At 39.7% G+C, this 14,066-nt stretch overlaps 3 protein-coding genes and 2 long non-coding RNA genes across 5 annotated transcripts in view; 2 read left to right on the forward strand and 3 right to left on the reverse strand.

The window, feature by feature from the left end:
* LOC130703939 (collagen alpha-2(VIII) chain-like) overlaps positions 1 to 14,066 on the reverse strand; it is a 33,222-nt gene that overhangs the window by 3,567 nt on the left and 15,589 nt on the right. The gene's annotated exons all lie outside the window — the stretch shown is intronic.
* LOC130703910 (uncharacterized) lies at positions 488 to 2,386 on the forward strand. The gene is made up of 3 exons (XR_009004844.2): positions 488 to 905; positions 973 to 1,267; positions 2,059 to 2,386. It is a non-coding gene; the product is annotated as an uncharacterized LOC130703910 (long non-coding RNA).
* On the forward strand, positions 5,794 to 7,099 carry LOC130703908 (uncharacterized). The gene is made up of 3 exons (XR_009004842.2): positions 5,794 to 6,213; positions 6,273 to 6,386; positions 6,525 to 7,099. It is a non-coding gene; the product is annotated as an uncharacterized LOC130703908 (long non-coding RNA).
* LOC130703887 (probable E3 ubiquitin-protein ligase MGRN1) lies at positions 7,361 to 10,100 on the reverse strand. Its single transcript, XM_057525348.2, has 8 exons — positions 9,741 to 10,100; positions 9,456 to 9,673; positions 9,159 to 9,397; positions 8,944 to 9,098; positions 8,604 to 8,879; positions 8,256 to 8,548; positions 8,054 to 8,197; positions 7,361 to 7,985 (listed from the first exon to the last, which is right to left on the reverse strand). The coding sequence occupies exons 1-8, from the start codon at positions 9,957 to 9,959 to the stop codon at positions 7,841 to 7,843; spliced, it is 1,689 nt and encodes a 562-aa protein (XP_057381331.1). The 5' UTR covers positions 9,960 to 10,100; the 3' UTR covers positions 7,361 to 7,840.
* LOC130703885 (S1 RNA-binding domain-containing protein 1-like) lies at positions 10,209 to 13,761 on the reverse strand. Its single transcript, XM_057525339.2, has 16 exons — positions 13,600 to 13,761; positions 13,341 to 13,528; positions 13,156 to 13,273; positions 12,848 to 13,083; positions 12,647 to 12,791; positions 12,392 to 12,578; positions 12,188 to 12,331; positions 11,978 to 12,122; positions 11,719 to 11,918; positions 11,519 to 11,651; positions 11,398 to 11,454; positions 11,163 to 11,336; positions 10,934 to 11,062; positions 10,778 to 10,863; positions 10,539 to 10,709; positions 10,209 to 10,474 (listed from the first exon to the last, which is right to left on the reverse strand). The coding sequence occupies exons 1-16, from the start codon at positions 13,744 to 13,746 to the stop codon at positions 10,293 to 10,295; spliced, it is 2,442 nt and encodes an 813-aa protein (XP_057381322.1). The 5' UTR covers positions 13,747 to 13,761; the 3' UTR covers positions 10,209 to 10,292.

Raw genomic sequence — 14,066 nt, forward strand, 5'->3', positions numbered from 1 at the left:
TGTTTTGTTATTCTACTGTTGGTTGATCGCGCGAATTGATATACTTATGACACTACTTCGTTAACAGAGACTACTAGCATTCCGTATCACGCTAATGGGAAGGTATACGTGGTAAATATAGATTATAGCATGAAGATATACCACATACTATTATTATAACCTTATCATGCACGGCCATCTGATGTATAGTCAGGTTTAAAAATAAGCCCCACTTTTCTTATTTTACGTTCTCTGAGGTAGACCGTCTGACTACGGGAATCATACTTTTCTCTGTAAGGCGAGTATAATTATTCCTATTCAGTACAACGATATTTTCATTTAAGTTGTTTGCAATCTAAAATTTTCTTAATATGTTGGTTCGTTCGTTAAAATCGCCCATTTCATTTTTAAATTTAAGATTTTCGATCTCGATTTGGCAACGTCGCGGGCAAGAATTTGTCTGAAGTCCTTCCTTCGCCATTTTGGATGTAGCCTTCGTCAGGGATCATCGTCTGATATATTGTCCGGTCTTTTACTACTTAAATACGCCTTCTTTTCTTGTAATTCTTTGGCCCCTAGACTCTGCACTGACCATCAAAGAAAATGCATTTTCACCTTACTTTGTCCAAATTTAACGTACTCGTCATTTAAAAGATCATAGAAAACATTTTGCCGTACGCACGAATGCCTAAACCATGATGGGAACTGTTTGTATGCAATGTTGAAATGCGTTTTCTTTTCGCGTAAAATTTTTGTACTAGTATGGTAGACATTTAATCTATTCTTGCTTACTGAAGACTTTTTGTCAAAATCTTGAATCTTGCAATTTTGATGTTGTATCTCTTGCCTACGTCAGGAAATAGGGCACAGTAATTGCATGGCCCATTTTGAGTCTACTGTGTGCCTATACACATGTAATGGGAGAGGTTTGGCCTTATTATAGCTTTAGTATTATGTAAGAATTTATTCATTCGTTTGTTTTTTTTTGCTCAGGTATTAGAACAACTTATTACATGGAGGTTTTGCGTCAATTTGGGACTTGAGTTGTCAGCAGTTGGTTGAAAAGAGCATCAATGGGTAAGAATGAAAATAATCCGTAACATTTCAACTCTTTTGATTTTGTATATTAGCAAATATAGGATCACAGGTTTTTTCTCCATTCATCTTTAGAATCATGGGTTGCTCACTGTTTATTGAACATTCTCGTCTATTCAGGCCAAAAGTATGACAAGTCTATCCACATTGAACATGGAACCGATTACTGTATTGTACATAGAAATGTTTGAAGGTGGAGTATTTTGTCTATCCTACATCCTTTACTAATTGTCCCTTGAATAGGCTAGACTTTTAAGGTTCTAAATTTTCCGTTAGGCAGAATAGTAATTTACTATTTGAAGTTGACACTTTTCGTCTTGGGTAGTGAAAGAACGTGTCGTTCTGCGTTCAAACATTAGAAAGTCCAGCAACTGCAATTGGTTTCATTGTTGTCAATGTTCTTCCTTCTGATAAAGCAGATATTGCCAACGTTCAAACTAACTTTTTATAGCGCTAGCTTACGTAGTATGTGATCCTTTGGCGATGCGTTGGCTTTTCTTATTGCTTGTTTCTTGTACTTACGTAACAATTGTGCCCATTTTGGAACACATTTTAAAAACGTCGTTCTGTTTCATTATTTTTTTCGGTAATATCGAATTTAACAAACTCGCGATTGCAAACGTCGAATTTTTGGAAATGTGTTAAAAAATTACTGGCCGATAGTTCTGAACGATTTTGTTTATTTGTTATTGTTCTACGTCGTGTGATGAATTTGCTATTTTATCTTTCGGTCGAAAACATTGGAGGGAAAGAAGCCATTGCTAATTAAGTAGAATTTTGTTCACTGGCAGACAAACTGCTGCGTTATCTTTGAAGACAGAGCCCGAATAGTTAGGTTACAAATTATACAAAGAAAGTTGCGAGAAATAGGGCATCTTTAGGTATTGCGCTGTTAAAATGAGTGGCACCTCAGTTTCTAGCACCTAAATCTTACCCGTAATACATTGTGAGAATACTAATAAATACTGTTTGTTTGTTTTTCAGATTGAATGGGTTCGGTTCATGTTGGAGTAATGTTCCAGAAAGCAGCATTCCAGGGGCAAGAATCTAAGTTGAAAGGCTGATCAACACATTATGTATTGTTCAACTTGTTTTCTTTGCTCCTTGGTGAATTTGAATTAAATTAGAAATTGAAAGTTATTGAACTAATTTTCCAATCAGTTAGATGGAAGTTGTGGAAGTTACCGAAATGTCGGGACGGGGTAATACGCAAAATTTGGAGTCGAAAAAAGTGTTTTATGTGGTGAATACTTAGAACGTCTGTTTGCACTTCCAGAAGTTTTAAGGCTTGGGACGCGATAAAGGCAGTAGATAGTGGAATTTGCAAGTCAAAATCGTGTGTTGTTGCGTGTCGACCATTAAGTAACAGTTCGAGCTAGTGTCTTAAAAATGATTCTTAGATACTAAAAATAAATACACAAAGATAGAATTGGAATTGGTTTTGTATTGTCCCACCTCCACCCACAATTCCACCACGTTTTACATTACAAGTTATTTAATACATACATTGCACATTATACAATACAATACATACATACATAAACACTTAAGCTAACCCGTTGGCTGCCAAGCCATTACAACCCGTAGGTTGCTCTCTACAGTTGCTACCATCGCTTCAGATGGAATACGATGCAAGGGGGACTTGTCTTTCGACAAGTCCGGGCTGACTTAACAGTGGAGGCCTTTCTGGGAATGCACACCCCGGGCTACTCCACCATCAAATCGACAAAGAGAAGGCCCTGCTGGTGCATTGCCTAAATGCGCACGAAGGCGCAGGCGACTGCCCTACCCCAATAGGTGATCAACCTAGGGGTAGAACAGCGCCGCCGGTCCCTACAACTACAAAAAAAATGGGAGAAAAATGGGTGGCAGCCAACGGGTTAGCTTAAAATACACTACACGACAAGACAAAACAAAAAACAATACCAACAACGCGCGGCTCCACGATGACGGGGATGAGGCGAAGAAAAGGGCGACCAAAGGCGATGCAGCAACGGCGATTAGCTCGATGACGGAAGACAGCAAAGGCGATGACGGCGAGAAGAGGATGGCGATGACGGCGAGACGAGGAAGGCGATGACGGCGAGAAGAGGATGGCGATGACGGTGAGACGGCGACGGCGATGACGGCGAGACGGCGATGACGGCGAGACGGCGACGGCGATGACGGCGAGACGGCGATGACGGCGAGACGGCGACGGCGATGACGGCGAGACGGCGACGGCGATGACGGCGAGACGGCGATGACGGCGAGACGGCGACGGCGATGACGGCGAGACGGCGACGGCGATGACGGCGAGACGGCGACGGCGATGACGGCGAGACGGCGATGACGGCGAGACGGCGACGGCGATGACGGCGACGGCGATGACGGCGAGACGGCGACGGCGATGACGGCGACGGCGATGACGGCGAGACGGCGACGGCGATGACGGCGACGGCGATGACGGCGAGACGGCGACGGCGATGACGGCGACGGCGATGACGGCGAGACGGCGACGGCGATGACGGCGACGGCGATGACGGCGAGACGGCGACGGCGATGACGGCGAGAAGAGGATGGCGATGACGGCGAGAAGAGGATGGCGAAGACGGTGAGACGATGACGACGAGAAGCGGACGACGGTGATGGCGAGACGAGGTGAGGACGGTGAGGCACGATCAGCTGGATGACGATGAGTAGAAAATGAGGTTGGGAACAGGACTCATTTCTTTTTCATTACCATTCTGTATAAAAAAAAGGAAATAAATCAGATGAAAGAACAAGAGCATTATCAGGGCCATCTGCAATGAAAAACTTTCGTAAAAAACGAAAAACAAATAAAATTTATCAAAGAGAAAGAAATAACTATATGGCAATCAAAGTTTTCTATTCGCAACCTACTTGCAACGGTAACATTTAACAAACCAATGTGTTACTGAGCTTTTTACATTAAGTAAAGATTCTGAAAGTCTAGCGGAAAGGTCTACTGCAGATAAGTTGTATGGGGAACTAAAAGGTGAAAAATATTATTAATTCCATTGGTCTACATCAACGTAAATGTGCAACTGCAAAATATCTCAAATAATAAGAGAACCCCCAGTAAGCTTGAGTTTGGAAATCACCCACTACAACCTTATGAGTCAATTGACAATCTGTTGCAAGGGACCCATTTGTAACCAATGCTCCCATGGTAAAATCTACAAGTATTTAAATTTGCCTAATATGCTATGGAGAGAAATTAAGTGATAAATAAAGTAAAACTGAAACTAAAGATTAAATTTCACAAGAATATAAGAGATGAAGCACTTTTTCTTGGTTGCAATCTGAGTCCAACTTCCCTATGGCCTGTTAACGAGCAGCCATCTAACTATTCTAACTCTTAAGCTAAAAAATAATGTCAGCCTTAGTGTTATGGTCATTTTTAACTTACTTTATACTGAAAACGCACGAAAACAACGATGGAATACACAAAATTAACGAAGCAAAGGCTGTTGGGACGTTTAGTCCGCCATGACAGCCATAGCAGACGACAGTCTCCTGCAATCCCTTACTTTGAACCATAAATAATAAACAAATATTGAATTTAACGAGTATCGAACTTGAGAACTTCCTGTTACCAGTATAGCACTCTAACCATCTAACCTAACAAGCACTAATCAAAAGATGTTTTCCAAGACCATATGCTTAACACTTTTCTCTGTAAGGCGAGTATAATTATTCCTATTCAGTAAAAGACCCAGCGGAACGCTATTTGCCATATACTTATGGCAATCCGTATGGTTTCGATTCGCACACACGCTACATAACACATACATAATGCTAGTAGTCTCTGTTAACGAAGTAGTGTCATAAGTATATCAATTCGCGCGATCAACCAACAGTAGAATAACAAAACAAGCACGAAAGAAGCCACTACACCATTTCATATATGATCAAAATGCTTAAAATGTTTGGCTTATTAATGTTCATTAGTTTTTAGTTTTTGCGAAGTTGAAAAAAAAAATTACCGAAAGTGACCGGAAGTAGACTATATCTCCAGAAATACTGGGCCCACAACAAAACGAATATGATTTTCGTGATCCTCGTGAAATTTAAGGTGTGTCTGACCTATTTTGACCTGTTTTTGGCGAAAAGTCCAATTTGGCCAAAATCGCGATTTTTCCTGAACTATAGTTCAGGGAAATTTGCGATTTTTTACGATTTTCGGGTATTTTCTACTGACACATGGATTCGACCCCAAATTTCACGAGGATTACGAAAATGCCAGTCATTTTTCGTTCAGACCAATAGATAGTGAGTTATTAAGCATTTTCAAACCGGATCTTAAACCGGAAGTTAAAATTTCGAAAATTAAAAAAATGAACTTTGTTCTTCTTTACAAGGTAAAGAAGATCTGTGCAGTTTCAAACATTAACTATAGTAAATTAATATAACATGACCTTTTAAAGTTGTTAAAGTTCACTTTTCAGGTATGACTCATATACCACTTTAAAGCAATAACACACACAGAATAATCCCGGCAAATATTTCAAAACCCTCACCTTTATTTGATATCCATCAGAATTAATTAGCTACACACGATTACACTCACAAGTTTACATTATTATTAAATAAACACCTACAGCAGAAGCACAATTCTGATACAACTTTTCATAACAATGATTTGAGACATCTGGCGGCCGTAGTTAGACTTTGTAAAGCCAGACTGCGTGAATATGTCAATAGCCGTCTCATCGTTTGCTTAAAATAATTTTTGTATGGTAAAATATATATTCAATTTTAAATAACTTTTGAATTTCTTTCGCTGTATTAGCAGTGATGTGACAGTACTGGTTGGTGGGGTTATCTAGGGACAAACCTTTTCCATTTTCCCATCCAATCTGTGAGACAACTTTGATTGTTTGTTATCACTACAGCAACATTCCCTGCATACCGAAGGGAATATTCACATTTTCTTTAGTGAACTGTTGGCTGAAGTTGAAAACACTTTGGAATATTTCGTTGGAGTTACTCTGATAATATTCAGTTGCAGTGATAGGATCTTGTCCTCTTACTTGAGGAGTGTTTTGCCTTTTCAGCAAGCGAAGGGGCCGCAAAGATTATTGATTTTCTATCAGTGACTGTCAATCTGCCGAAGGTGTCTTCTTGAACAATTTGGTAATTGATTGATGGTTTAGAGATCAGGAGTTTATTAAATCAAATATCTTAAATTACAGAGAGGAAACTTCCATGTGACAAGCCCATACTTTGTTGGAGGTTGATATTTTTAAATTGAAAACTATCGGTATCATCAAAAGGATATGGATATTGTGGTCCAACCCTCACTAATGGTATGTCAAAGTGAAGGGCATAGTTAAGTTCCCATGTTATGGTATTTGTTTCGTTCAGAGTAAAGTACAATTAAAAGATTCTTTCAACTTCTCGGTGGCCACATTTTACCTTGATCGTAATTTTCTTTTTCATTCCAGGTTTCATGATGAAATTTTGCAGCTAACCGTAAAAGATGTCCAGCTGTTATATTTCCCTGTTTCAACAATAGAAGACGAAAAGAGATGCAAGATTTTCGAAGAACGCTACTGTCACTTCACCGGATTATAAACGGAACGTAAAACATTTATATTTTTATAAATCAAAGTGCATATCTGGGCTCCCTTCTTTCTGAGGCCCCGTTTCCCCTAAATTTCTAATAAGCCCGTAGGGGGTCATGCCCCTACTGTACGGTATATATAAAAATAACATATACCGAGGTTTGGAGGGCTCTGGCCGGAAAGGGGACGTGGGGTGCCGCGTAGTCCGATGATGTGTTCACGGAGGGCGACGTGGCTGCCCACAAATCCGAACTAAAGGTTAATCGCTCCTGTAAAAATGTTCCAAATCTTCGGCTCTTCTTCCGGCTTCTCTTAGCCAATCACCGGGTAATCTCCCCGGTGGGTCAACAAGGCAGTGTCTCCCCCTGCCTGGGTTGACGGCAACTATGAAAGGGCTATTGTGCCCTTTTTAAGTTGCAAAAATAATTCGAAAGTGCAGAGAATTGTCAATAAAATTTTTAAAATTAATATTAGAAATAAGCCCGACAAAAAAAAATAAGCCCGACTTTTTCCTTTTTTTCGAAAATTTATATATTGCCATATTTGAAATGAACGATAAATGCCTTACTGAAGTCCAACTTAGTAAAACTGAACCAATAGATGGCTATACTGTTTGATCGTCCATTGTTGAAGGAAAAGGGAAGTCAACTCACAGATTGTTACATAAATTTGAATGGATGATATTCCTCTGAAAGTGAATCTTCTGGCATAGCCAACATTCAGCGACGATTTTTGTTTTATTTCCAATGTAAGGTGTATATATAATATTTCATGATGTAAAAAATGTGATGCGATGATTGGTTGGGAGGATGTGGGGAATAGAAATTCATAACATTGCGAGATTCGATACAGTAGGGAGCGAATCAAAACGAAATATAAACAAGCCCAAGTAGACATATTGTCGGGTAAAGTGCCACAGTACGATATAAACATGATTAAAACGAGATGGATAGATCGAGAAGAAATTCGGCCAAAATGATAGACTTTTTCTTTTTGGCCGCTTCTCATTAAGTTTGGTACCAGAAAAAGATAAATAATCAAGTCAGAAACAATACCTCTTATAAGATGGCGTGTAAAATAACAGTCTTTTCTGCCTGTTGAAATACGTAATTTCTTCAGTTTTTATGGATTTTTCCTTTCAGCGTTAACCTCCGTTCTGCTGCCTTGCCGAATCAACGTTATGCTTCTGATGTTTTCTAATCAAATTCTTGAGGGAGATTAGCTAAAGGGGTTGGCTTAACCAACCGCCTAGTGGAGTCGGCTGAACTGCAGCTATCGCCACTGGAACGTAAACTAGGTGAAGTTGCACCACGAGGTCCAAGCAACGAGGCATTTGGAGTTCTTTGGAAACAAAATATGTTGTAATTATCAAAGAGAACATTCATAATATTAATATCTCGCAAACGTACGTGAGAGGACGCCTTGTATGAGCACTACGTGTTCGCCGAAGAGGACCCTGTCCTATGGAAACAACGGTTAAAGGACTCTCAGCAGGAACGGCTCCAAGCGAGCGTCGGCCGTTTTGCATACGGTTCCACCCCATCCGGCTTCCACTAGTGGGAAAAGTTAAATTTTAGCAGGATACAATAGATATCATAAAGGTATACATACAATGTATTGACTGCTTCAACGAAAGATTCGGAAGTAGATTCTCCGTGGACGATATCGTTTTCTATTTCTTCCAAAAGTGTGGAAGATATTGGGCCAATGCTGTCTTCATTGACATTGATAACGGTTTCTCCAGGGGGAGGATTGTTTATACTTGCAGACTCTACAGGTTCTACGGTGGGGTTAACGGTACGGCGAGGGCGAGGACGTCGAGGGGCGACAGTGAGACCATTCAGAGCCTCAAGCAGCGAAATTGCTTCGTAACCCATGGGAACACAGTCATCCAACTGGGTATACTAGCGAAAACAACATGAATTTCTGATTACCAAGATAGTTATGAAACTTGCTTACTTCCGTGGGTGGTCCCTGAACCTTTCGCAAAGCCCGAATTTGCAGGAGTGCACGAAATGGTGCCCTGCAAATGGGGCAATTATTAGCTTGGTACCGCAAGCTATCGGCGCAGAGTTGACAGAGGCACAAGTGTCGGCAAGGTAGAATGAGGGTGTCCCGAGGTTCGGACATGCAAATGACGCACTCCCCTCCTCCTTCATCGTCGTCTTCCGGTTCACCTTCGTCTAAAACTGATCCATCATCCTCTTCAGTTTCAACTTCTGGTTCATCAGATTCCTACAATATAGAGCAGAAACACCAAAATAGATAATTTTTCCTGCATTTCGTAACTTTCTTTTACCCTATGATGTACTAGTTTGTTTTCAATGCCGTAAATGTCCTGAAGCAGATAAGCTAAATTGTCAACATACAATTTTTGTTTCAAAGCTTTTAGTACATAAGATGCATCTGATGAATGTTCTATCAGGCAATACGTAGCTTGATGTTGTTTCGGATCTAAAAAAAATGAATAATAATTCGGTCATGATAATTAGAAGTTTGAATATGCATACACACCATCCCCTTCCTCAGCTTCACACACTATGACTACAGGTATTATGTCATTTTCTGTGCCTGGAGAGTTATCTGCTATTCTGGTCGTCCACTGGCCAGATGTATTAATGCTGGTCTGAACTTGAATCTGGGGTTGTTGAATATTACATGGGCTCCACATAACTGTAGGCTGGCTAAAAAGTTGGCCAGCCCCTGGTTTATAATGGAAAGTTTCCGGAGGACAGCCACTCCTTGACACATAGCTGTGAAAAATAATACAGTTTAGTATGTTAACTGCAATCCCTTTCATGACACAATTACCGGACTCCCCGTGCCAACACTTCTTCCGCACAACCAAAGTATATGGTAACTGAACAGGACACATCTGAATCAAATACAAATTCAACTGTGTATGATGGGTCTTCTCCTCTGTCTGAAGCTGGTGCTGTACGTAAAAATCGTACAGATTCTTTCCTCACATTAATCAGGGCTCTTAAAGTCTTTGTTGGCTCATTAGTTTGGGGTGCTGAATATGGAAACTGAAAAAATATGAAAGTACAATATAAGATGGATAAAAAGTGAGCTGAGGCCAAACACTGTACATACAGGAACAGGTCGATTCCCGAGGAAATTAAGATCTGAATTATCTCCAAACAAATAAGCTTCTGGTTGCTGGACATCAAACCTTTCTCCTCCCATGATGAAATAACTTGAAAAATAATTCCCTTGCTTGGGAGGATAACGATACATCAAAGGGTTGATGTTAGAGGACTGGTCAGTCACGTCCTCGGTGACAACGCCACTTCGACTGGCAAATATTCCCATTATGCAATACTGGCTTTATTGAATCACTGAGCGATACTCTTTTTGAACTGATTTTTCGAGAATAATGTTTTTTACGTGAAGCCTTAAACTTTAATTACAATGCACTATAGTAACCTTTCCCAAAAATTCCAGGACACTGTACATCACTACAACAACATAGTGCAGTACAGGAAACTTGTGATAGTCCCGAAAGCATTTCTCACAAGATGGCAGTGTTTCAGGCGCGACTTAAATATTTAATTTCAAATTTAACTGTACGAAAAATGCCAAATTAGGGATTTTTCGCGAACGGAAAGATGAGTGGTTTATGGAAAATTACATATTCATAGTATCTCAAATGATCTCTAACGAAATTCGCTCTAGTGACATATCGATATTAATCACCCTCACAGAAACCTGATTAGTAACAGAAAGAATCTCCTTCTTGCCTCTCATACGACTGGTATGTACTAAAGCATCTTTGCCCACTCCGATATCTACGAAAGCCCCAAAATCTGTGATATTACTGATGCGACCTATTCCAATCAAATAACAGATATTAGTCTTATTTTTGAACCGCTAACATAAATTTTTTTATACCTCTAAGTTCTTGGCCAATTTTTAAATCAGCTATTGAAGTTACACTTCTCTTGAACAATGGCTTATCAAAATTCGTGCGCAAGTCATATCGAAGGGGGTGCAACAGGCTTAGTACTATTTGATCGACCTTGCCTTCCGATTCTCGTAGCTCTTTCGCGATTTGTTTTGAAGCTAAAACAACATGGAAAATGGTTAATTATAGATGAAAAAAAAAAACTTCGCTCAGTTAAAAACCATACGCTTTGTTGACAGATAGGTTTGCAGTTGCCGAATGAATGATTCATGGCCAATTTCCTCCATATTACCTTTAAACATATGGATAATCCTGCAATACGAAATGTTTGTTATAACGTGGTGTAACGTCGTTCACGATAAAAAAAAATTCCGTATTATACCTGTGTGCCAATTGATATGATTCGGGATGAACACACGTGCGATCCAGAGGATTTGGCGAATGAGTAACTGCCTTTTTTCCGCGTGAGACTTTTTTCGGTTTGCAGGGCTCTTTGTCAACATTATCATTGCTATAAAAGAAAAACTTTTGCTTTATCGAGTCAATGAAAAATGCACTTTCCCCTTCGTCTTGAATTTAAAAAATAACGAATTAAATAGAAAAAAAATTACCTGTTGTCGGTTGCTGATGTTTCCGGGATGGTGAGGAAGCCAGCGCACTGCTGAAATGTTATAGGGCCCAGCGATGGAACATCACAAATTTGCTGACGATTAACGAACTGGCCTTTCTTGTTTCGATAGTCGATAATCTTCTTGGCTTTATTGGAGCTTAGGCCTGCAACTTTGCTGTAAAAACCGTATAAATACGATATGTAATTTATAGCAAGGTAAGAGGAATTCAGTTCACCTCAATACGTGTTCAGGACAAGTATTGATGTCCACGCCAACAAATGAAACACACTCGCTAGGGAATAAAATTCAGGATTATCATAAAACCAAAATTTTGACATCTAACTTGAAGTTAAAACCTGACGATATCATCCAGAGCTGCCTCCAACTGCTTAACGGGAATGTCATGCTGATACATCCCAACGCCGATATGCCGCGGCGAAATGCGAACGTATTCAGTTAACGGATCCTGAAGTCGACGAGCAATAGAAACTAGAGGAGGGAGCTTATGGTTTAAACACGTTCAAAAAAAGGGGAATTTGAAAAATCAGATTGTTACTAGCGCTTATCAAGTTAGGCTCCAAGTGTGGAAATTCTTCTTTGGCTTCGGGTGAACATGAGTAAATAGAAGCTCCGCATTCATTAATGATGGTATATCTGACGTCATAGGGTTTAAAAACGCCTTTTTGAATGAGTTTGCTCAAAAAGTCTTCTGTTTCTCTGCAAGCTTTCCCATTCCCGAGACCGATTGTCGTACACCTGCAAAGAGAAGCTGAACTAATGTGTACGCAAATTAGACAGACAAGAATGCTTTTTACCCATATTTCTGAACCATGCTTATTAAAGAAGTGGCTGCAGACTGACTCGCGACGTCTCGTTCACCAAAGCGAATATAAATAGTTTCAGTGTAGAGTACGGCACCACTCGGAGAAACGGCAGCGCATTTGCAACCATGTTTGAAACCTATTTGATTTGAATACACGATTACTACTTAAATGCAAAAGGAAAAAAAAAAAAAATGATATAACCAGGATCCAGGCCCAGTACAGTGGTATTTGGTAACGGAGGCGACAGCAGCAAACCCTTCAAATTACGAGCGAATACATCGACAGCCGCGTGATGGGACTTTTCCGTCAGCTTCGATCTTATTCTTCGTGTTAAGCGTGGTTCCACTGGAAATACAGAGAAGACATTAATAGCCAATACAAAAAACCGAAATATTAAGGATATACCTATCCGAGAGTAAGCATCTTTGATACTCTTAGTGACAATAGATTTTCTGAAGTTACTAGAAGTATCAGTGCCCCGATTTCCGTACTTCCTTTCACAGTAGTTGATCCAACTAGATTCAACATGATTTGGGAAGGTAATTTTCACTGACAATATTTTCAAATCCTCACCTCTACTGATAGCGAGAAACTAAAATGCAATCAAACATGTTATCTCAAAGGTTTGATTTACGACTTATTACAGAAAAATCAACTTACCAAATGCGGTTTGATGGAATTTTCTTGGCTTCCAACACTAAACGTTTTATCAATATATGATTCGAATTTGGCGAGATCGGACGGATCTTGCTTACTAGCATTACGTGACTTAGTGACACAAATTCGGGCATCCGCTTTAGCCACCCTGCACATCAAAGATTTGTTAATATAATTCAACGATTAACAGGCTTTCCATCTTACAATTCACTCATTGTATCCACATTTTCTTTGTTCTTTCCAATGGCATCAGCTATCACGTGCTGTATCCCCAGTTCGACATTTTTCAGCGAGTCCAGACCCTCAACATTAGGCTTAATGAGGGATTCCAGGGAAGCATGTTTCTTTCCTTCGAGTATTGCAATTGCAACTGATTCTAATCCTAACTCTCTTGCCTTGGCTGCCAGGGTTCTTTTCTTTGTATCCTTAAAGGGGGCATACTGCAATTGAAAAAGATTTATAAGCTAATATATCCACTTATATCTTCTACATGACACTTTAGGAATCCATACACAGAACTCAAGTTCGTCAAGATCTTTAATGTTGCAAATTGTTTCATTTAGTGATGGGGTGAGTGCACTTTGTTTCTCCAAGCTCTTAACAACTGACACTATTTTTCCTTGCACTTTTCTGGAACGAGATGAAACCAATATGTTAAATAAGCAATTCAGTATCCTTTATTTAATTTTGCTCTTACTGTAAATCTTCGAGAGATGACTTCATTTTGCGCAAGACTTCAATATCAAGGTTGCCTATCATTTCTTTCCTGTATCTTGCAATGAATGGAAGAGTGCAGTCTTCTTGAATCAATGATGTGAAGTTTTTGCAAGCAGGTAAAGGCACTCCAAAAGAATCTGCCAGTACTTCATGAATCTCCCATTTTGCCTAATGAAAGACAGTAATGAAATCACATGTTACAATTTCATTATGAATTTAAGAATAAAGTTTTTGCTCACTTCTCCACTGAATTTCTGGGTATTTGGTTTGCTCTCACATTTGGGCAGAATTCCTTTGTTTTCAACATCATTTGGTCCAACATCCCATCTACTTTTTGTTCTTTTCACGATGGGTTCCGTAGCATTCTCACTGTTTCTTCTTTTCATCTTCTTTCACTTGAATTTTTTTTTATGGCAGGAAGAAGTGGAAGTATAAAAAATAGGGTTAGGGATTGGATAAGGGAACTGGGAATAACCGACGTCCTTCACATATCACTAGGTGAGACTACACTGACCCCAAATTATTACAATAACCTCGACAATATTTTATCACACCTCGTGTTAAAGATCTATCAGGGGAGAAGAAAAGAATAATCATGGGTATATTTAAATTACCAAAACAACACGTTAGCGGCTCAAGTCTTTTAGCCATCTAGCGGGGAAAACGTACATAATTATATGGAAATTCAGCATTAAATAGCAATTCT

The sequence above is a fragment of the Daphnia carinata genome, chromosome 8 (genome assembly GCF_022539665.2).
Source record: "Daphnia carinata strain CSIRO-1 chromosome 8, CSIRO_AGI_Dcar_HiC_V3, whole genome shotgun sequence".
NCBI classification, from domain to species: Eukaryota; Metazoa; Arthropoda; class Branchiopoda; order Diplostraca; family Daphniidae; genus Daphnia; species Daphnia carinata.